The sequence below is a fragment of the Gouania willdenowi genome, chromosome 14 (genome assembly GCF_900634775.1).
Source record: "Gouania willdenowi chromosome 14, fGouWil2.1, whole genome shotgun sequence".
Taxonomy (NCBI): Eukaryota; Metazoa; Chordata; class Actinopteri; order Blenniiformes; family Gobiesocidae; genus Gouania; species Gouania willdenowi.
The window spans coordinates 10151737-10175063 of NC_041057.1; the positions used below are offsets into that span (position 1 = coordinate 10151737).

Consider the following 23327-nt stretch of genomic DNA (forward strand, 5'->3'; position numbering starts at 1 on the left):
TTATAATATTTGTAATATAGACTTTATTAGTCATAAGACTTTAAACTCTGCTTTAAAAAAATGCAACACTGCTAATCTGCATCACTTCTTGTTTTGCTTTTCTTTTCTTTTTTTTTGTGCCGAATCAGTAGGAACTCCAGCTCGACTGCAATATAAATAACTGCAATGGACATGTTGTTGCCATCGTTAACACTCGAGACATTCTCTGCTAATCCTGAAAGCAGTACAAACTAAGACGCCAACACTGTGTGGAAATTACTCATTTTCTTAAGGAAATTATGTGAAATTTAAGGGGACGCAAGCTTGAAAGAGGAGGAAAATTAAATGCACGTTGTTTGAATATGAGAAATTCATCCAAACCAGCATTTTTCAGATGTAGTGCACAGCGGCCCTTCCTGCAGAACAGTAAAACATGATGCTTAAGGGTACTAAAGAAACCTGGATGTGAATATCATTGTCCGTTTTGATGCTTTAAAAAATTCAAACATAATAGTTGCCAGGTTTCCGTAAAAAGTAAATATGTGGATATCGCAAAGTCGTGACTTGTGATCTCATTCCTGTAGCTCGCAATACAAGGCACAAAAATGATAAAGAGAAACCTTCATTTTAAAGCACCGTTGGTGTTCATTGGAGGTACTTTGGTGAAACAAAAAAATGTAACTTAATTTTTTTAAATCCAAAGTAGCCGATAAAACCAACTCCACTTTTGATGTATTCAGAACAAATCGTTCACCTGGTGCGATCGCGCCGGGAAAAAAAACAACCACATTGTGGCTTTAAGGAATCCTTTACCAAATACGAAGCGTGTTCAGATCCTGGTGCAGAGTTTGGATGCTTCTTTCCATGAGTTGCAGTCAATGACGAGGAATGACCTAAATTGCTCAGTGTTTTTGGCAAGCTGGTGTAAAAAAAAAAAAAAGAAGAAGAAGTGTTGTGTGTGTGACACAGTGTTGGGATATGTCTAAGAAGTTCATCAAGTAGGTGTTCGTCTGCGTGCGTGGAGGAGTCGGACCACGGGGCGCTCTGCGTGCATACAGTACTAATCAGTTCGCATCAGCGTGCTCGTCTGTCTTTTCCAGCGCATGTGGCCGAGGTGTGAGTGTGTGTGGAAGCAGCGTGCGAGGGGGTGGGGGGGAGACTCCATCCTCGCTAGTGAACCAGCTTGGCGTCCAGACGCAGCCAGTGGAGGCCCTGCCGTGTGTAGCGCAACAGTTCCGTCATGCTGCTGGTGTTGAAGATCAGAGGACCCATCGCTTTGTCCAACTCCAAGAAAAAGTCTGTAGAAGCAGATGAAATGGTAATGTGCACTAGTTAATAATAATATAATTAACTGCTAAGCTTACAAAATATGTTAAACCCTTTAACACCTGTAATATTAACATCTCCGCCTGGTTTTTGTGTGTGCTTATTTTGTCCATAAAATGATCAGTAAATGTCCAATGAGGAAGTGGTTTTACACTACATTTGGCTGTTTTTTTTTTTTTTTTTTTTTTACAATTTATTACAAGTTCTATTAGTGTAATACCAGTTTAAAATGAAGAAAAACACAAAGAAAATACATTTTTTTGAGATTTAGTAGAAAGAAAACAATGAAAGCTCACATGAACAACAGATTTATCAACAAATACATAACATTTTGAATGTATAAATTTACTATTTACAATAAAAAAAAAAGCCAAAGCAATTTATTCGTGTGCTTACTACGAAGGAGGAAACATGATTACTGTAATGTTTGTAGGTTTCAGAACCAGTTGGAATTTTTCCAATAAAGTTATGGTAACTTTAATGTGTGCATACCAGGATGTAACGATGGCGATGCGGTATGTGTTAAAGGGTTAACAACAAATATGTTGACAACTGATTTTTTTTTTAATACATAATAATGAAACCCTTGGCCAATCCACCTCATCTGTTATGCAGAGGTGAAAGTAATGGTATAGAAGTACTCATGTTTCTGTAATTCAGTTAATTTCATGGGTACATGAGTATATTTATATATCAGTTATTTTACTTGTACTTAAGCATGTTTTGTGCATTTGTATTATTGTATTATTTTCGTACTTTATTTTTTCTACTATAATGTGTGCACTTGTATTTAATTCTTTTTTTTCCAACAATGTCTTTATTATTTTTTGCTTTACAACACACAACAACCTCCCAGACACACACCCGTGCTTCTGCTTCTTCAAAAAGAATGTCATGTTACAGGAGTGTACAGAGACATCCATATTTCCAAGGAAAAAAAACAAAAACAAACAAAGGGTAACTAAAAAAAATGAATATAAAACTCAAAAGGTATAGTCCCAAGTCCGATTAGTCTCATGAGTCCTCATTACGATCCTCGGATAGATTCAAACGTTCCACGTAGGTGATAAATGGCCTCCATATGGATTCAAACAAGTCACTTTTCCCTTTCAGAAGATATGTAATCCGTTCCAGTGGTAGAATTGTCAACATCTGTTTGGCCCATTGACCAATACTGGGAGCCCTACAGCTTTTCCAGTTCAGTGCAATCAGAAGCTTGGCTTGTAGTAAACCAATGTTAATAAGAATCCGTTCACATTTAGCGTATTTAGGATAGTTTGGATAAATTCCCAAAATGAAAAAAGCAGGTTCTTGAGTTAAGCTTTTTGAGATGATGTCTTTTAAAGTTTGTGACTTGTATTTAATTCTTGTTTAATTATCTGTCTATTACTTATTTATGTATGTTTTCTTTTCTTTTTATTTCTTTGTTTAGTCCTTATTCTTTTTACTTGTAATATTTCTTGACCATTTGTGGCACAAGTAATTTCCCCGTCATAAATAAAGTCATTCTGATTCTGAAAATCATCAACAGACATTGTTAAACTACAAAATTTGAAATAACCAAACAACAATCAAATGAATCACATCATAGCCGACCAACCAGATTAAATGTAATGAACGGCCCTAAAACTGCATTGAATGCCAGTTATTTTCTCAGTTTTAGAGTTCATGTATTTAACTATTTTGTTCAAGTAGTACTTCTACATGAGTAGGATAAATCAGTACTCTTTACACCTCTGTTGTTATGCAACCTAGTTGTATTTGACATGGTTTACCTTTCTGCTCCTTGGAAAGCTGCTCGGCCTGATCCCAGACCTCGGTGGCGTACAGGAAGTTGGAGGTGACCTGGACGTAGCTGGCGGCCATCTGGTGGATGCGCTGAGGTATGGTGACGGACGAGCTGGTGCTGCTGCTGCTGCTGTTGGATGAATATCCGACCGCTGTGCCCGGAGACAGTTTGGGAGACACTGGAGAGGGCATTCCTGCTGCCTTACTGCAGGGTGGGCCAAACACAGTAGGAATGTGAACGACAGAGCTGATGTTTCATTTAATAGAAAACACTTGATAATAAACAGTTACAGTCAACACAACAAACTTAGTAATGGGGAGAAAAATCATTGATGTTTGTACCTTCTATTACAAATTTATGGCCACCCCCGGATGCTTTTATTCCCTCAAAATTTTTTTTTTTTTTTAACATGTTTGTTACACTGTGTTACAAATACAGTAGTAGTGCACAGAGTAACAATTTGCGCTAGCTCAGATATTTTTATAATGCATTTTATTTTAACTACATTTATATTTGAAAAAGTATAGCGTACAGCTGTTTGAGATTCAGTGTGGTGTTTTAATTTGAAAAATATTAATAATAATTTCATTTCTTTATAATTGTGTGAAATAGTTTAATTAAAATAAATAAAGAAAAAATGTAATTAATTTTTTTTTAAAAAAGTATTATTACTAGACATTTTAGGTGATCCCACATGGGGGTCATGACCCCAAGGTTGAAAATCACTGATTTAAACAGTTAAAAATAAATGAATCACAGGAAGAAAAAAAGAAATATCAATATACATATTTAAAAAAAAATATATATATATAGACATTCTTATTTGCACAGTTAATAATTATCTAGTTTTACATGTCCAAACAATACAGTCCATCACTTTAGTAGATACTTATATTCTTTCTAATATAATGATGCATAGAATTACTTGAGTGATATGTATCAATAACTATAATTAGAGCAGTAATGAATAAAAGTTGCCAAATAATGTTGAAGTAAGTAAATGCAGACATCAGAATATCTGTGTGTGGTAATGCAGTGCAAAATCATGTTTGAAACTTTAAAACTTTTCGAAATGTGTTTTGTTTTGTTCAGAAATGCAAAAAAAAAGAAAAGAAAAGATGTGACTTACTTTCCCATTCCAGGAGAGGGAGCCTGGGTGTTACTCAGAGAGTTCTGCTTGACAAAAGGACAGAAAAAAAGCTCAACGTTTAAAAGATTTGAAATTACATTTGTGGCTTTTTTTTTTAACTTTGTGTTCATTTGGCTTTATTGTTGTTTTTTTTCTGTGAAGATTTGGCTTTGATCAGCAGTAATCAGAAGTACCTTTAAGTGCTCAGTGAGTGTTTTCGAGTACTTCAGAGCGCTGTCTTTTCTCAGCTTGAACAACCGTAGGTAGAGAAGAGACTGGCATCGAAGGCTGAACACAGGAACACATCAGACATGAGTGTGTGGCGCGGGCATGCACACTTTTGGCTGAACAAACACCCAAAATGAGCAAAAAGGCTGAGGTAGACACGCCCTCTGAGCTGCACTAAAGAGAGATCAAACACTAAGTGTCAGGACATACCAAAGCACAGCAAGCCTCTTGTCTGCTGAAGTAGCATCTGGAGCCATGTAGCTTTTTAGCTTCATAGTGTATCTGAACACAGAGGAGACAACACAGTTTTACTCATTTCTTCTAAACCAGGGGAGTCAAACTCATTTTAGTTCAGGGGTTAAATACAGAGCAGTTTGATCTCAAGTTGGCCACGGAATAAATGCGGGAAAAACAAGTAATTTCAACATTATTTTGCCCTTGTTTGCACTTAAATGTATTCATAAAATACAAAATATGTAAGAAACAGACAATATCCAAGTATAAGTCCAAACAGGATCTTCACTTTACATTTCCTAGATTTTGTGGCCAATTTCTATTCAGTTAAGGGAAATATGTCATAATTTGAGGAAAATTGAAGAATTTTGTAAGAATTTTTAGTTTTTTTTCTTTTTTTCAACAGTTTAACATAAAAAAATCGCAATCATGCAATATAAGCACTGGAATGATTCATGTTTTCTTTCTCCTACGAGCCAAATTGGATGCTCCAAAGGGCCAGATTTGGCACCCGGGCCATGAGTTTGACAAGTGTTCTAAACAAACATAAAAGCAGCATAATTAAGTATTTCTCTTTGTTCTACACATTATTTGTATTTATTTTTATTTTTTTTCTGGCTGTGGTCCATAGATGCAAAAACTTGGTTATAAACTAATGACCCCCAATGCCTCAGATCGATTTCAATTTAAGTGGTGTAACAGTGGGAAATTGGTTTGGGGGTTGGTGGCGGTCATTGACATGCTGTATGTTTTTAATTGGTAGCAAAGTCATTACTTTTTTTTTAGCAGTTTTACATTGTTTTAAATCAATATATTTTCATCTTGCGCAAAGGATCCCATATAAAATGAGAAACTTGTGGAATATGTGTACTCCTGCAGGGAAAACGTATACCGTTATTGTTGATACACAACCTGAGGCTTAGTATGTAGATCTAGTATTTAAGGACGTTGGAAAAATTGTTGCAGCGTGTTGAAGAATTAATGGCGTGTGAAAAGAGAATCTGTTGGATGAGCCGTGTTTGGCCATGACCTTGGAACTGGTTCCCTGTTTCTCCTTGGAACTGTTTAAAGTAAATACTGAAGATTTCATTCTGGGCTCCACTGAACATCTTTACAGGAGATTCACTTATTACTCTTTATCACGTATAATCTCAACCAAAAAGGATTTAGCCGACAAAGTTCATTAAAGCCTTCTTCTCTGTAAACCAAATAGAAACCAGTGTTACAGTCTATTATCACCTACATTTTAGAGCCTTTGTGTCAAACTCAAGACCCGGGGGCCAATAGCTGCCCTTTAAAGCTCCCAATTCGGCCCGCCGGAAAAAATCAAAATGACAGCAAAAACATGACTCATTGAGTAAATCACCAACCAATTCAGTTGTAGATGTCTTAGTACCTCTAAATACATAAATTCAATCGAACTCCACATTTTTCCCAGGGCTTACATTTTTCCCATGCTTATATCACATGACGGCAGTCACTTTTAATCTCAAAATGTTGTAAGTACTTTTTTCAAAACTCCTAAAATTTTCCTGAAATTATTCTCCAAAATTTCCCCTATTTGAACAAAAATTGGTCAAAAAAATCAAGGAAATTTAAAATCCTGCAGGGACTATTTGTCACTTATTGCATGGATATTATCGGTGCCTTCCATACTTTAAATACTATTATAGGTGGAAGTGCAAACTCGGATACATGAATGATAAAATTGCTCATTTTATCGCATATAATCTGCAGCCCACTTAAAATAAACTGGTTCGTTTGACACCCCTAATGTTGAATCAATTAACTTCAGGAGGTGTAAATGTGACCTGCAGCCCAATATATTTGCACACACATAGAAACTCTACATCCAATGTGCAATACTATCAGAACGAATAAATGTATCCAAGATCCAAAAAATTAAATTTTACATTAAATCATTGTTTTTAAAACTTAAATATAATCATTTTACTTTATTAAAGAACACTTGTTTTTATTGGGGGCGCAAATTTCTACATAGAATCCTTTACAGTGTAATACAAAGTGACACTAGGAGCCGTAACTGCCAACATGTTTATGATAGATTGAGGACATCAGTGGTGATGATGAGGACATTTGTGCTTACTTGATGAGTTCCACAGTTTCGGCGTACATGGGAAAGGGAGACTTGGCCTCTTGGGCGCTCTTTTCCAGAGCGTTCCCACATTCGATGAAGGACACCACTGCATCCAGGTAGTACACCGCCTTTTCAAATCGGTCCAACTGAGGGGAAAAAAAGGTGAAAAATGCAAAGATTAAATCTAATTATGTGTTTTATGGTGTGATGCACAACAGGTTTACTGCACATGGGTTAATTTCCTTCAATTCACGTGGTAATGATTTGATAAGGTTAAGGTTAAGAATATCAGATTACTGGCATGCTTCGAATGTGACTCTCAGAATTTTGTGCAATTTTCTATCTTTTTTAACTAATGCCTTTTTTTTTTACTAAGACTTCTGCTTGAAAGATTTTGACAATGAAGTTATATTGTTTTGGTGTTAGATTTGATCAATGGTTCCCAACCTTTTTAGAATTTTGACCCCATCTTGATATCATAAATTTCGAATGACCCCAAAGACTTCTTTTCTTAAATTATTTTTTCATCACATTTGTTTTACCGAGTAACAAATACCGAGTAGCCAGGATCAGTCTACATACACACAAAAAGCAGCAGCTCAGATATTATTATACTGTATTTTATTGCTTTATTTAGTTTTTCCTCTTTCTTTCTTTGTTTATACTGCATTTTATTTAGAGTCATATTTGAGAAAGTAAATGTATAGAATACAGTTGATTAAGATTATGTGTTGTGGTTTCATTTGAAAAAATAAATAAATTAAAATTTTTTTTTATTTTAGGCGACCTCACATGGGGCCACGACCCCAAGGTTGAGAAACCGTGGATTAGATGCATAGATATTGCCAAAGATAACATAAATGTTTTGCTACTTGGTTACACAATAATTTTTTGAGTTATCAAGAGGTAAAAATACTTCAGTTCAATGTAAAGTTTTCCAGTGCATTGGGTTACATGCAGTTTTATGTGAACAAAATACTCTTATGGAATCCATAAATACACTGACACAATACAGCACAGTACTCTGCAAGATCCACATCAGTAAATAATATTTTGCTCCTGTTGGCCTCATAACAATTAGGTAATGTGTAATGTAAGGTAATGTGAGACTTTGTTTATCTCTTTTGTAATTCTAACCTCTTTCTCACAACCTGTGAGAAACAATATGAATAAAAATGAGGTACTCTCGCCCTAAACTGTTTTATATTAAACAAGAACTAAACTACTAAATCTGCTTCAGGTCACATCAGGCCCTATGATAAAAGTCACTGGCATGTTGTATCATGGACGTTATGTGTACACTCCGTTCTCCTCCGCTTTCACTGCTTTGCATGCAGCAACCGACACCACAGCATCTCAATTACAGCCGCAAACAGAAAAGCTTGTGCTCTCACCAGTGCATCTGCATTGTGTTTGAGTTTCTTGGCCTCTTGTAGGTAATGATCTGCTGAATGAACCCTAGGTAAAAAACAAAACAACAGAAACAATCCAGGTCAGAAGTACAAAAACAAGTACAGAAACAAAAACACTCTTTCCAACATGTGTGCTGGCTCACCTTCTACAGCAGTCTTCTATAAAACTGAGAACTTGGGGATAATTAAAACACTTTTTTCCTATAGTGAATCAAAACGTGCGACACGCGGCTTAAATCTAACTGACAACGCCGTGTTGTTCTTTTCACCAAAGCATGAAAAGGCCCGAAAGCTCCAGCAGCAAGTAATCTAAAATGGAAACTGACATCATCTCGCTGGCATGCAGACACATCTATTCATGACCTCCCCAACCTCCGACAGCTTTATGCATCAAAGGCAACCCTCCATCTCTGCTGAATTTTTTTTTTCTCTGCACCCTGTCGAGGGGTTGGGGAGGTGGTTTATATGCGACGAAAAGAGCTTCCCTCACCTCTCCTCAAACGCTAGCTTGGATCTCTGAGATTTGGAGCCGTCGGTGGAGAGTGGAGGCACAGCCAGCTGGTTATCACAGGTCTTTGAGGATTTCTCCTGAAGAGAACACAAGAAAAAACAAAGTTAAAAAGGAAAAACAGGTTAGGCAATAAACAAAACAAAACTTAGGAAAAGTTGAGTACAACCAAAAATGGAAAAAAAATATTGTATTTTGTATGTATTAGATGTCACAATTACTCGCAGCCAAGTGGACCCGAAACATGGAAATACATGATTTGTTTTTTAATTATACTAAAGCATCCAAATGTGACTACAATGAATGTATATATGCATAATAATTCCAGCAAGTTCTTTTTGTCTTTGTTTTTGAAATAATGATAAGATTTAATTTATTCAGACAACTTTTTTCAGGATATTTCTACTGATCTGATCTGCTTTCATGTGTCCTTTGATGCTTTCCTTATAAAAGAACTTGTGAGGATACATCGAAGCAATTAGTAGATGCCTCAGAGGAAGACTGATCTCCTGACATGTTTCGACTGCCAACTGTCAAAGTACACTTCAAACTAAATTTCCTGAAAAAAGTTGTCTGAATAAATATATCCTTAACATATTAACACTGATTTTTGCAGTGAATTCAAGGTGAATCCTCCCCTACGAGTGCTTTCTAAACTCACCTTGCCCTCACGTGTGCTACGGCCCTTCTCCTCCCCCTTTCTGTGCTTAGAGGTAGAACTGCCCTTGGTGCTGTGGCTGCCCTCTTTCCCACTTCCCGTCCCGCTTGACAGAGAGGTAGACGACTGGCTGACGGTCCGCTTCCGGCTCGGGTGCTCAGCTTTCGGCGTTCGCTGAAGGCCGGTTATCGATGGAGATGGAACGGGCTCGTCTTTCTTCTCCAAAGACCTTTTAGACCTGAAAAAAATTAAAATCATCACTGCATGGCTCATAGCAATCTGTTTTTAAATAAAAACGGAGCCTTTAATCCTTGGGTACATCTTATGAAGACAGTAAATAAGTTTTTTTAGCACCTCTCATATCAAAACACTATCCTCTGCTTTGGAATGAGAAGATTATTCAATGTTTACAGTTCATGATAATCAGGAGAAAAAGAAAAATTCTTACTCTTTGCTGCTGCTTTTATGATGCGACTTGTCTTCTAGTTTGCATCGTTTGCTCTCCACCTTGATGCCGTCTTCATCGTTCTAGAGACAAAATAACCATAAATAAAAGCATTAAAATACATTTTCTGTTTTGTTTATAGCATTTATTTGATATATATGAAGGTTTTTAAGTGTCTATCTACTGCTTAATTCAAAAATATCTCATATCTGAAAAAAAGTCACAGAATTGCAAAAAAATTGGGTCTGGGTTTGCAAAAAAAAAAAAAAAAAACAGTTACAAATTGTTGACTTTTTGTTAAAGTATGCAAAATAATTTAATTCAGCATAAAATTTAAAGAAGAGAATGCATCAAAATTGTTGGATTCGCACCTTGTGTTTCCGCTTGGCCTTGCTGGAGCCCTTTTCCGATGTCTGCTTGATGAATTCTTTGCTGTCCCTGTCCAGAGAGTCATCCCTCTCCACTTTAATCTCTGCAGGTTCTTTGTACGGCCGCCCAGGGATCCTCGACAGCAGGCTGAGATCTTTAGGAGATGGGAAGGAAAGGGAAGGGTGCTGTATGATTTACTCTGGTTCCCAGTTTGGGACAACAACACAGATGAACACGCCATTCACTATCAGAACAGTTTGGACGAACCTATCTTGACGAGTAAAACTTGCTGCTGAGTCTGTCTTGCAGGGTAGCGCTCCTCAGGGTCACTGAGTGGAGACAGAAGCTCTTTTTCTTCCATAGGAGAAAACACACACACGGGGGTCCGAATGCTTTCGGTGTACTTGGGCGTTAGCGATGAGGATCGAATGCTATTGTTCCCCTCAGAGTCCGAGGACGAAGAGTCTGTTTCGACAAATTCTCGAGACTTTTGGGATGTCTTGGAGGCTATTTTTCCTTTGCGTTTGTCTGGTGTGGTTGTAACCGTGGCTGCAGTCGGCCTCGGTGAGGATTTGGGCTCTTTTTTGATGGTCGGCTTACGGGAACCTTTGGTAGCAGCTTTAGGCCGTGGGATCTCTGGAGCCGGCTCGCTCTCTACTCTCAGGCCTCCCTTAGGCTCCTCCACAACAGGTAGCTTCTCAGATTTTTTCGGTTGCTTTTTGCCGACGCGGATTCGAGGGTTTGCGCCTCCCTCACTCTGAGCGGGGGACTTTTGTCGGCCGCGGCCACTCTCTGACCCCTTCTGAGCAGCGCGTAGGTCCCTGCTGGGGGTGGGTGTTGTTGAGTCTTTGGAGCTCCCTCCCTGGCTACCATAGCTGCGCCCTGAGCTGTTATCTCGTCCCTCTTTTTTGCACTTGGGTGGAGCGTTACTGTTATCCACTGGAGAAGCTGGAGATATGGTCTTCTTGAACCAGTTATCCAGCTGCCACTTGTTAGCCATGTGTTGTTCAGGCTAAAAGACACAGAAGAGCAGAGATAATAAATATTCTAAAGTCAAATACCACATATTCATTTCATATTAGACAGCAGCCAGGGTGCAGCTTTTATGGAAAGCATTAATTACTTCTGGAGAGACGGGTCTTGGATGCTCATTGGCTTCACTGTCTGTTGTGCTGCTTTCACTCTCGCTGTCAGAGCATGAGCTGCTCTCGGAGCCGCTGTGGCTGCTCGAGTCGTCTCTCGACTGCTCAGCAGTTTCACTGTTATTGCTGTCGTAGAATGATAGAAATGAAGAATCTTACAAAACGCCAAGGTAAACATTGTGTATGAGTGACCAGAGCATGTTTCCACTTTTACTAAGCTTTTATTGTGCTGTGTGCAATACCTTGCAGAGGTGTTCCTGGAGGCATTCTTGGCAGAGTCCTGTTCTCCATCACTGTCCTCACTGCTGCTCAGCTTCAGGTCATCTTCTAGCATACTGACACACAAGACAAAACATAAATAAGTCTCCCATTTGGGATTTTTGATAGAATTCAAGATGAGCTGAACTAGGCCTAAAACATCAACATGTTTCTCTTTACAGTATTTCTTCTTATTTGTCATTAATCAATTGTGGGCGACCGTGGCTCAGGTGGTAGAGGGTCGTCTTCTGATCGAGATGTTGGGGGTTCGATCCCAGTACCTGACTATGTGTCGAAGTGTCCTTGGGCAAGACACTGAACCCTAAGTTGCTCCCAGTGGTCGACTAGCGCCTTGAATGGCAGTCCTGTCCCACTGGTGTGTGAATGTGAGAATGATTGGGTGAATGAGCTGATGTGTAAAGCGCTTTGAGACTGCTTCAGTGTGGTGATAAAGCGCTATATAAATCAAGTCCATTTACCATTCCATTTTTACTTGGATGTTAAATGCAGAGACTTACGTGGGCTGATCATCACAAGCTTTGGGCTGGTGGCTGCTGGAGCTTTTGGATGAACTACCACGCTCTGAGACAGAGAGGAAATGTTTTATTTAAAATAAAAAAAAAGAATGTAATGTACAGGTTTAAGGCATAGATGTGTGTAGTACTCACTGTGTCCACTTGGAAAAGTGTGGGAATCCTGGAATTAAGGAAAAAGTATTTTTTATTATTGGTTTTCAGAAAAAATTGCTAAACCTATTGATTATCACAGTTTTTTTTTAAATTGTTTTTGTGAATTACCACTTGTTAGAAATCAGTAAATGTGATAGCTAAGGTTTCATTATGATATAATTTGTTTTTAATGACAAACAAAAAGCATATTTATATAAAAACAAGTTTATGCTCATAATATCAGAAACTTGTCTTAAATGAAGAATCAGCCATTAGTGCACCGCTGACCTTAGTGGGGAATGGAAACTTGGAGGGCTCCGTTTTGCAGGGCGTATGGATGGCTGTCAGAGGAGGGGGCCACAACTGAGTCATTTCCTGAATATTCCATTAGGGACAAACGGAAATTAAAAAAAGGAAATCAGCTTTAAATAAGAAGACATTATGAGCACAGTATTAGTGATTTGAAATGTCGAACAAAACAAAATATTAAACATACCTTCAGGATTTCGTCGACAGAGTTGGCATCTCCGGTTCCCTGGTCAAAGAAATGCAGAGATGTATCCATAAATGTTTTGAGTACCTTGAGTCATCCTCCACTCGTTTTATGAGGTGAAAGAGTTCGCTCAGAGCATGTTTAACAGCTTTGAGGTCCTATGCCCTAATTACATCATTATGGTCTAAATGTATTGTTCAAAAAGTCTGCTATGCTATCTAAGGACTATAAATGTCTTGGGAAATAAAATATCTTGGTGTGACATCTTAAATATTAGGACATTCTTAGGGGCATAAATAGAAGGATCTAAGATAAACTAAATATTGACAGCAAACAAACATTTATACAAAAAGTCTTACTTCTACAGGTTGAGAAGGAATCTTGAGTTTGGACAGTGAGGCCTTGCCGTTGGACTTCATTTCTCCCATGGTGCTGCTATGCGACTGCGCGCTGTAGCTTTCTGCTTGTGAGCTCTTGGGTTCTGCGGTTTCTTGGCCGTCCATTGGCCGAACATAGGCTGTGGGTTTCTGCATGGAGCCAGGTTTGGACATTAGCGACGGAGGGAAAGCCTGACTCGAGTGCTGTCCACTTGGAAAGGAGGTGTGAACCCGTGAGGGTGAGTCCCAGTTAGCCTCTCTGTCTCGCGGTGACTTGGGGCGGTAGCGTTCTTTGCTGTGGTGCTGCTCGGCGGGCATGGAGCTCCGAGAGTGACTGCTGGAGGAGTTCAAGGAGCCCTTGGCTGGACTTGACGTGTGAGACTTGGAGTGATCCGACCCGCTGCTGTGTTTACTCGACTTCTTTTCCCCTCTTTGGCTGCTGCTGCCGCTACTTCCTCCGTTGCTCCTCTGGCTGCTGTGGCCACCCTGGAGTCCTGAGCGTTTCTGAGACTGGGATGAAGACCCACCTGCTGCGGGGCCAACAGGAGTCCACTTACTAGTCTGGCTGCTTCCACCTCCAAACAAAGGTGGACCCGATTTCTCTTCAGAGGACGAGCTGTTCGAAGGTTTGCCTGGTATTTTTGGAAGCGCGTCACCGATTGGTTCCTTCATCTCGTCGTAATTACCCAGCATGCTCTGAATTCGGCTGGAAAGTTTGTCTTCTTTGCTGGACTGAAGAAAGAAAAGGAAAATTGTAGAGATAAAAGTGAAGCAGGAGGAGAGCAGGGGAGGGGGAGGAAGAAGAAGGAAAAAAAAAAAGAGTAGAGAGAGCAATTATTAGCACAAGATCAAACATCGGGTTAATTGCCTGCCTTACATTGCATTGAAACTTCATCCAAAACCATCAGACACTAAAAAAAAGTCTTAAATCAGAGCGGCAGTAACATAAAACCATTTTATCCTAATATGTCATCTGTCATCAGGTTTCCACAAGTAATACTTTGTTTAAACACTAGTACCAGGCCTGTGCAGCCAATAAAAAAGTCAGCTGACCTCAGAACAGTCCAAACCCATCTGTGAGCACAGATAAAGGGTTTGTCCACAGCTCTGTAGAGGCTAATCAATCACTGAGGCCACGGGTTCCAGTCGACCCTCCTGCCATTAGCCCGTGACAGAGCTCCGTGCAGCGTGTCCAGTTTCACACCGAGCGTCGTGCTTCTGTTTAGCTTGACAGATTCATGCCGAGGGTGAGGAAACCCAAGCTGCTATCTGCACCAGGAAATGTAACCAGCTTCCTCACAACGTGCACTCAACTAATTCCTGCTGCTGTGGCTCTGTTCATGAGACGGTTGCTGTTCAGGAACTGCATCACATTTTTCTTATTATCAGGAGTTGTTCTCTATTTGAATTTTTGTGTATAGCCAAATTCTTCAGGTTCTTCAATTTTCAGGTGTATAATGTCAAAGCTTCTCAATTTTTTCAGCAAATAAAACCCAAAGTGTGCCGACTAAAACTGAGGTGCAAACGGGTTAACAGAGAAAAAAAACTTAATAACACACAGCTGGCTGAAGAAAATAGATTCAGACTTTTTTTGTTCTACCAACAAAATGCAACTACCAATCTTTGGGGAAAAAACAGCACACGTGTGTTTTATTAGATACAGATTATGCTGTAAAAATGGTCACTCTTGAGGTCGAAGGTCGTGGGTTTTAAAACAAGAGGCATTCTGTCCTCATTGTGTGCGATTGTGTACCATGCTTTCTGCTGTTTGTTTGGTATTAACTTTGTGAGATCTCCGTAATAACCCAAATGGAAACTTTGCAAAAGTGACCAGAGTGGTTTTTCTGATTTCCCAAAAAGATCCAAGATGATTTTTGATTGGTTGAGAGTACTTCAGTCACAGCATCAGTTTTACTTGAATATGGAAGAAATTATCTGAGATCTAATATTGTAAATAGTAGAAAGCAGGGTTGGGGTCAATTACATTTTTCAGTTACTATTACATCTTCAATTACCCATGTTCAATTGCAATTCAATTACGATTTCAGTGACCAGCATTTTTTCACCAGCATTACAATTACTTTTTTCCTCAGTACGTCAATTACAATTATGTTCTCAATTACTAAATTACTGAACCTGGAATAAATAACCTCATAAAAGTTAACCTTCCTCATGTGTTAGCATCTCTGATGAGTCGTAAATCAGCTGTAAAACACACTAATAACTGTCCTATCTGTTGATTACCTTGTTCGGCTTCCTTATCAATGAAAACATTGGTATTAATATTTTTGGTGTGGGAATCTGAGCCTTTTTTCTGTCAGTATACTTCTAGATTTTTCATTTATTTTATGCTAAGATGTGGGAAAGCGTAAAATGAAACATATTTTATTAATTGTTAACTACATATGTGTAGAACTGTACATAGAACTATAACAGTATTCCCCAGTTTTACGATAAATTATAATTGAATTGGGAATTACAAATACAAAGTCAATTATCTGAACTCAATTACAGTATAAATACAATTACGATTAACAGATTTTTTAAATTACAATATAATTATGCCATAATTGCAATTAACTATCAATTACACAATTATAATTACAATTGACCCCAACCCTGGTAGTAAGTAACTTTTAATTGGTGCAGTACAAAAAATAGTCATGTTTACAACAAGTAGTAAGCCCACAACGACACTGCAGTACATATGGTAGGAAAGACGTACAGTAATATATTATCTATTTTAGGATTTTATCAATCGATATCGGGGCATTTAAAGGAAAATCAATTCAAACTGATTATTTGATGCACTAAAAGAGCCAATAAAATTAAATACAGCAAAATAAATAATAATACAAAATAATTGAATTGAAACTAGTTAAAATGGGTAAAAAGTTTCAAAATCATATTTGATATATCTAAACCTAAATAAGTATGATACAGTGAAGTGGTACATTTGACTTTTTTCCTGCAATTAGTAAATACTTAGTTTCTGTTTGCTTAGCTGAGTCTCACTACAATAGTGCTGTTGGTAATGGAACCATATATAGTAACAACTTAAACATTGTGCTCTATCATCACCTGTGTAATATCATTTAGTTTCCTGAAACATTATCCATCCTTGTGTGACTGAGGTATGTCTTCAGACATAGAATTAGCTGCTCTTCTTGTGCAGCTGAGTGAGTGCATGAACCATCCACCATCGAAATATGACCGCTGTCCTGGTTTACATCTGGGAAGCTGCAGCTGTGTGCACACATGGCTTTTCAAGCAGAACACTTTAAAAAAGGGGGGGGAGGAAAAAAAGGCTCAAGCTTACATAAGAAGCACACACAACCAGTAAACCTGTGGTACAAAGTACGAAAAAGTTGGACAGGAATTTGTTTTTCCTGCTCGTCAGGCCCTGTGAGGCATTTTTTTTTTTTTTTATTTGACTAATTTCTAAGCACTGTATATACAAATTAATTTTTTTTATCTGGAAAGGCCATGGACTTTTTTTTTGGCCATTGTTTACTTTTGTTGAGGATCAAAACACACGCCCCAAAACTCATCACTCACCACGGGTGGCTTTTCTATGCCCAACCTGTCAGGACGCATTCCTTACTGCCTCTTTGATGGCCAATGCTGGCTGAGGCGAGGAGCCACTTACATCTGCTCAAATCTGGTTAGTGGCAAAGATTAGACCAGCACAGAGAACTCAAATCCTCTTTACAATTATATTGGCGGGGCCAGTGCTGGCTGGCCTACATGTAGGAGAGTATTTGAGCATAAAATGTGGATTCACCCTTTTTCTTTTGTTTACTTTAAAACATTGGAATACAAAATAACTATTTGATGAGAAGCACTACGAAAAAAAGTCCAATGTGTGCAACCAGAAATGTACTGTATGTACGAGTGGTGAATGTTGTTTGATTAACAAATTCCACTGTGAACGAAGCGTTAACCACCTAAATAAAAATGTAAGCATCCTTGTTGATAGAATATAATCAGATATGTTTCTCCTAAACTTTTTCCAAATGTATTAACTATACTTAAAAAACATATACAGTACAAGAACTAAAAGGAAAAAAAAAAATCATACACAGAGATTCAAGAACACAACAGCAGAAGGCTTTGTGTTTTACAAAAGTATAAAACATTAATAACTTCATTAAAACTAAAACCACATTCCAAGTTCTTCACATTTATTCTAAGGATCATTCAAAAGCTTTTTAAAAATTTGAAGCAGAATTGCTTGGACGAGGCAAAAGGTGCTTTCCTGTAGGTAAAGCAAAGCAAGTTTTAGCTAGCGTTAAATATTTACAGTTACAATACAGTTTCATTTGCAGAGACTGGGCAACCATAATGTAATTGTCAGCAGAAGAAAAGACAATCAAAATGAACAGAAGAGAAAGAAAACTAAAATTAAAACATTTAAAGTCCGTGAAAAGCAGAAATAAATTTATGTTATGAGTTTGTCACACCACAGAAACATGTGTCAATAACCACTGAGCCAAATTTGAAAGATGAAAAAAAATCATCAAGTAGTTAAAATTAGGTCTGAAAGTCATGGAAAAGCAAGCACTTCTCTCTGCTCTGAGAAGCTGGGGGCGCGTCAATTAGAGGCGCTGGAACCACACCCACGCAAGGGAAGGGCGCCGCCTCCTTACTGTGTCTATGAGAGAGAGCAATGTGAAAGCGGCTCCAGCGTTAATGGTGCTTCCAAAAGTGCTTGGATCGGGCCAAACAAGATATCAGTGGAAAGGTCTGTTCTGCCCGACTCCGAATATGTGCATCCCTCCCGGGGGGAGTCAGAACTGCGCCCTCTAGAGGCAAATAAATGTGGCACCAGCAGATGCGTTTTATTCCCCTGAGCCCTAATATGTGGTTTGTTTTTGGCTAGGGATTCCAAATTGCGCCCGCTGGAGGCCGTGGACGTCTGGTGTGCTTCAGCAGCAGGGTCCAGTTTATGTTAATAATGGGTCCGTTACGAAACGCGGCAAGGATTTCTCACCCGCCCATTACATCCTGAACACAGAAATTGGAAACACTTCTTGAAGCCTAGCTCCACAATTAAATTATAAATGGTTGAATGGCTTTGTAAATGTTTTAAGGAATACATTTATGACCTATTTAACATGTTTAGAAGAAAATGTCAGAATTTGCTTTACACGGTCTTTAATACTGAACTAAATGTCAGGTTTTCCAATGCAGGTGTGAAAGAGTTAAAATGTCGGTTGGCCATTATTACTACTTTTAGGAAATTAAGGCAATTCCTGAGGAAATACAAGCATTTTCACAGACCGCTATGTCTAAAAATAATTATTTACTTTATTTTTTTTATCTGTGTTTCTTTTTGAATTACAATACTAGATGAAAAAACCTCAAAGAAGAACCTTTAAAATGAAACCAATTCAACAAATTTCAAAGAGTTTTGACCAATGCATTGGTGAAAGCAATACAAACATCATAAAAATATATGTAAGAAAGAAAAAAACACACAAAAAAAAATCTATTGTCTACATAACTGTACTACCAACAAAAGCTTATAACAGAAAAAGAAAAATTTAAACCCACAATCATTACTTGTGTTACAAACACAAATAAGAATTGAAGAACAACTGCTATTCCACTAGGGATATATAATATACACACAAAGATTCGTGAACAAACAGAACCAAAATGTGCTGTTTCACAAAGCAAAGAGGACGAGTGACTTCTCGTGGTTACATGTGCAGTTCTTACTTCCTGCCTATGCACATGTCTTCCTCTTAACCACCGATCGATTACGTGCCACGAGTGGAGGGGAGCTGAACTTACCACTTTGTAGGGTTCTGGAAAGAGAGGGGAATTTGCTGGAAAGGCCTCTCCTCCTCCCTGCTGGATTTCTTGATTTCTCCTTTCTCTTTCTTTCATTCGGAGCACATTCCGGTCCTCTCGGTTCATGTTGCTATAGGTTAAAGAAGGATAAGACAAAATTCGAGATAAACTAGCAGCGAAGACAGAAAGTAAAAGGTCTTATGTGATAGCTGAACAACAATAACACTATCGGGCAAATCTGTGAGAATGTATCCAAGACACTGACCGAACAACAACAACAACCTGCAATCAAATGTTTGTGCCAGTATTGGTGAATCCCAATACATCATTAACAGTGGATTGGTGGAGTTGACCTGTGGTGAAAGTCTCTAATAAGCTTATACTCGCTGTGTAGACTGGACCCTGGCGTAGATTACATGTCCTGCAAATAATCTCCTTGTGCAGATGGTTGACAGAAAATTCTGCAACATCTGAAACTACTTACAATCAAATTTAGTAAAGGTCATTTAATACTTCTTTCATGGTACAAAAAATATTAAAACCTTGTTTATTTGTACTTGTAAACATTTTTGAAGGTGAAAAATAAAGATCAAACAGATAGCACTGGCCTGTTTTACTATGGCTGAAACTCTTTGCTTTGTGTATTATGACTCTGCCCTTATTTCCCTCTGAGTACACACGTATGCTATGAGCAGTACAAACATCAAGGCAGAAGGGCATTTTATGGCCTGTTCTCCTCCAGGCAGAAACATGGATCAACACCAGAGTACACAAGTGGCATCGCACGTCATAAAACTGTATACTATACACCACTAGAGATTAAAAGGCCAAAGCTGTTAATATCTTCTTAATTTGCGCAGGACACTGACATGAAATGCGTCGATGAACACCACTTCCAGCGTTAAATGGTCATTAGAACAGGCAGGCTATGCTTCCTCCCCTGCCGTTCTCCTTCTTTAACACAATATTAGGACAGAGTTTTGAAAATAAAAAATGGGCATATTGTCAGGCAGGCGTGTCGCCTCCCGGTTCAAGTCGACGGCTGCCGGCTCTGACAGTGACAACAATGACTTTAAGACTGTTGACAATGTGCGATTAAACAGCAAGCTGTGGAAGTCCTCCCGGTGTATAAATACATCCCATATGGGTGTTTGTAATCCTTAATAAATACGAGTAAGATGATGACAGAGGGTATGAACATTCAGTTACAACAGTGAAGAGTGACGTTCACAAGTGATTACACAATGAAGAGTTTTACAGAAACATGAGCCTCAACAGTTCGTATTAACATGTACCGGTAGTATGATTCATTCTATGTAGAGACATCACATTTAAGTAAGGAATTCACCTCCTGACAAAGACAACCAGCCATTGTTAAGGCATGCGTCATAAATCAGTACTGTGTTTCTTACTGAATGGTCTAAAACTATGATCAGAGCCAAGCTTATGGTCATCATCTCAATAATGACAAATTACTAAAATTAAACCAATTTTCTGATTACATGGTACAGACAACAGTCATTTACACATGGCCACAACCCAGTATGGCCCAGTATGGTATTCATCTGGCTCTCACACACAGCAAACAGGAAGCAAAACAAAAGCCAATAACCAATAACTTTATTCTGAAGTCTTTCTGGCTCTAGATGTCAAATATGTTTTAAGATTCAATGTTTAGAGTGTCAAACAGAGTGACAGTGTGATATTAGTCTGGTTGAGGCTAGGGTGATGAGCTTACAGTGTGAATTAGGCCCACTTTGAAAAGCAATCAACCAATGGCAACGTTCCTTTGTTGTGTGACTGTTTCTAACTAAATGGCTTGACAAGGTTTGAATGAAGTATGAATGTTTTGCTGTCTTGTACCGACGGCTACTCTTGTGAATATATAAATGAGTTAAAACAGACTAAAGGTTTACTTTGGTTTGTGGTTAAATAAGCAAGTATTCAAAGTGTGAGTTAAGTCTCATAAAGTTGAACTAGGGTCTCTGATTTTCCATGAACGCGAAATTGGATGGAAATTACAAAATTGCTTTCCTGAAACTGAAATGGCAATATTATTATTATTTAAGCAAAATCAATCAAGTAGCATGGCACAGATTATAGCCTCACATGCAAGTTTTTTTTTGGGAAAAACATGTAAATGTCACTGTAAAAGGGTGTTTAGAGACACGGAAATGTAAATTCTTGAGCAAAAATTTGATGCGATATGATGGACTTCACTACTTAAAATGGAAATAGCTATAGGACATGTACTAAACCCTCACAGACGTGTTTGGACAATATCATACAGTTCTACAATTTTTTTTTATGTAGAACATCGTGTAATAGTTATCTTAGACAGTGCATGCTTATTTGAGCGCATTTCTGCTGTGTATAAATATGAAATTACTTACAACATGTGACTCCGTTAACCACTTTGAAAAAAAAGGAGCAAGAGGATCAGAAAATGAATGGATGGATGAACTCCAGTAACCGAATTAGGTATGTTTGGCACGATTTCGGGAAGTTAATTGACTGTATTGATTAGGGAAAGCAGATGAAACAGAAACAAAATGGAAATGTGTAAAGAGATGCGAAAATGACTCTCAAGAATGTTTTCATTAAAAATATACCAATCAACAAACTGAAATAAACAGAGAAGTCAAACAAAAGTTTAACTTTTTCACATTCAGTTAGAGTAACTTAGCTCCCCTAAAAATGAAATACTAAGCAGGCTTTTTCAAGTCTGAAACTAGTAAGATTAATCAAAAATGTATATCTAAACCAACAAAACTGGAAGCCTAAGATTAATGAATGTGGCCCAAACCTATCAGTACAACCTGTTTTCAAAATAGCCTTCAAAACCTTCTGCCAGAAGCCAAAACTCAACCAGTGCTGTCAAGAAAAGCAAGTCAAAATAAATACTAATAATAATATGATCACAGTCAGAGTCAAAAACAAAACGTAAAAGTAGTCAACACATGATAGAATAGTCAAAACAAAGATGCAAATAATCATTTCTTAGGACAATACAAGGTTGAAAAACGTTGTATTTACAATAAATGACCACCAACTGGATTTATGTTCCATTGATTAGGAATAAAGCCCTTAAATATACCGGTACAAATCTGGCTAGGAATGTCTTGTTGGAATACTGCTAAAAAGTGCAGATAGTAAGAATAAACAAAAGTAAGATTGTAATCCATTCTTAAATCAAACATTAGTTCTGGACAGCCACAACGTGCCAAACATTTTCACTTTTTCGCTCATGAGACGTTTTGAAGCAAATATTGCCACTGAACCCTGGTAATGAACAATATACACTGCTTGTGTTACATGCGTACACAGGAACTCCCAAACTGCACACACAAAAAAAAAAAAAAACTACAAAGTGATGCAAGATCAGAGTATGCGTCTTAGTCATAATTATAGAGAAAAATCTTGAGGTTAATAGTCGGATTCAAGTATAAAAAAAGATTGGCTGAGCGTAACTTTCGTGTTACTGAGGAAAACAGGTAAAAGTTTTACAATAACCTGAGTTTTCAAAACTACAAACAAGTTCTCCACAATCACCCCAGGCTTAAGACAGTTTCTGACAGTTGTTAAAGGTCAAATGTAAAGTTGCTCTAGTAAAGAGATGGCCTTTTGTTAAGAGACTTTATCAAAAATTGAAATTATCATTAGCTAGTGGAGAGCTGGCTTGATTCTAGTTAATAGTAGCCAACTGCAAAGGTCAAAGTCTGTGGAGCTAAAGAGATAGTTCGCTCTGTACTCCTTTTAAAAAAAAAAAAAGGCACTCGGTCTTTAACACACAACATAACATCCAGGCCATGTTTGCAACAAGCAGAAAAAAAAGAGAGCTGATGGTTATCTGAGCACTATGAACACAGGGCAGGGCGTCACAGTGTCACAGCCATTACACAGGGCCATCTAAACATTTGATAAGAACCTGTGCTTAAAAAGAAATGAGAACGTAGGTGTTGTATTTAAACAAAAACAATAAGGCAAGTCTTTAACGCAGCTAACTAGTTGTGCCTTTCTTACCCTGGCTGAGAGGCCATGGCCCCAACCACTGAAACATTGGAAGGAGGAGGGGAGGAGGGTTCAGAAGATCTCCAAGGGATTCCAAAGTATTCTTCTCATGACTTGTCAGCTTAAGTTAGCCCTCGGGCCTTCTTCAGTAACGAAAGCCTGGCTCTTTTTTCTCTGGATGGATCTGTGGTAGTCCAGCTATAAGAGTGTAACCACAGTGTCTTTACTCGACTGGAAGGTACAGTGCATTTCCTTGGAGTAGAGACAAATCTGACTCAGGGAGGGGAGCTGCTCATTCTTGGGACGTACCATGTCTGAGAACGGCGGGGGTGGTCACATGTTAGGTTTAGGTGTCAACGGCTGCTTTTGTTTCTGTTCGGGGTACTTTGAGGTTAATGCATGAA

General features: G+C 38.3%; 1 protein-coding gene across 5 annotated transcripts in view; it reads right to left on the bottom strand.

Annotated features, from left to right (window-relative positions):
• Positions 1-846: 846 nt before the first annotated feature.
• Positions 847-23327, bottom strand: part of aff4 (AF4/FMR2 family, member 4) — a 33309-nt gene continuing 10828 nt past the window's right edge. Inside the window, exons 1-21 of one of the 5 annotated variants that reach the window (XM_028466214.1) lie at positions 22936-23171; positions 18913-19042; positions 13096-13845; positions 12740-12778; positions 12532-12618; positions 12244-12271; positions 12094-12157; positions 11560-11652; positions 11299-11443; positions 10443-11187; positions 10178-10329; positions 9810-9889; positions 9365-9599; positions 8686-8783; positions 8178-8241; positions 6793-6929; positions 4662-4733; positions 4418-4511; positions 4224-4267; positions 3081-3298; positions 847-1277 (exon numbers count right to left, since the gene is read on the bottom strand). In XM_028466214.1, coding sequence (XP_028322015.1) covers positions 1150-1277; positions 3081-3298; positions 4224-4267; positions 4418-4511; positions 4662-4733; positions 6793-6929; positions 8178-8241; positions 8686-8783; positions 9365-9599; positions 9810-9889; positions 10178-10329; positions 10443-11187; positions 11299-11443; positions 11560-11652; positions 12094-12157; positions 12244-12271; positions 12532-12618; positions 12740-12778; positions 13096-13845; positions 18913-19042; positions 22936-22952 — 3420 coding nt within the window. In that variant the 5' untranslated portion in view covers positions 22953-23171 and the 3' untranslated portion in view covers positions 847-1149. Of the gene's footprint in view, positions 1278-3080; positions 3299-4223; positions 4268-4417; positions 4512-4661; positions 4734-6792; positions 6930-8177; positions 8242-8685; positions 8784-9364; positions 9600-9809; positions 9890-10177; positions 10330-10442; positions 11188-11298; positions 11444-11559; positions 11653-12093; positions 12158-12243; positions 12272-12531; positions 12619-12739; positions 12779-13095; positions 13846-16194; positions 16919-18912; positions 19043-22935; positions 23172-23327 lie in introns of those variants that run through there. The other 4 variants (XM_028466215.1, XM_028466216.1, XM_028466218.1 and 1 more) reach the window with 4 other exon arrangements.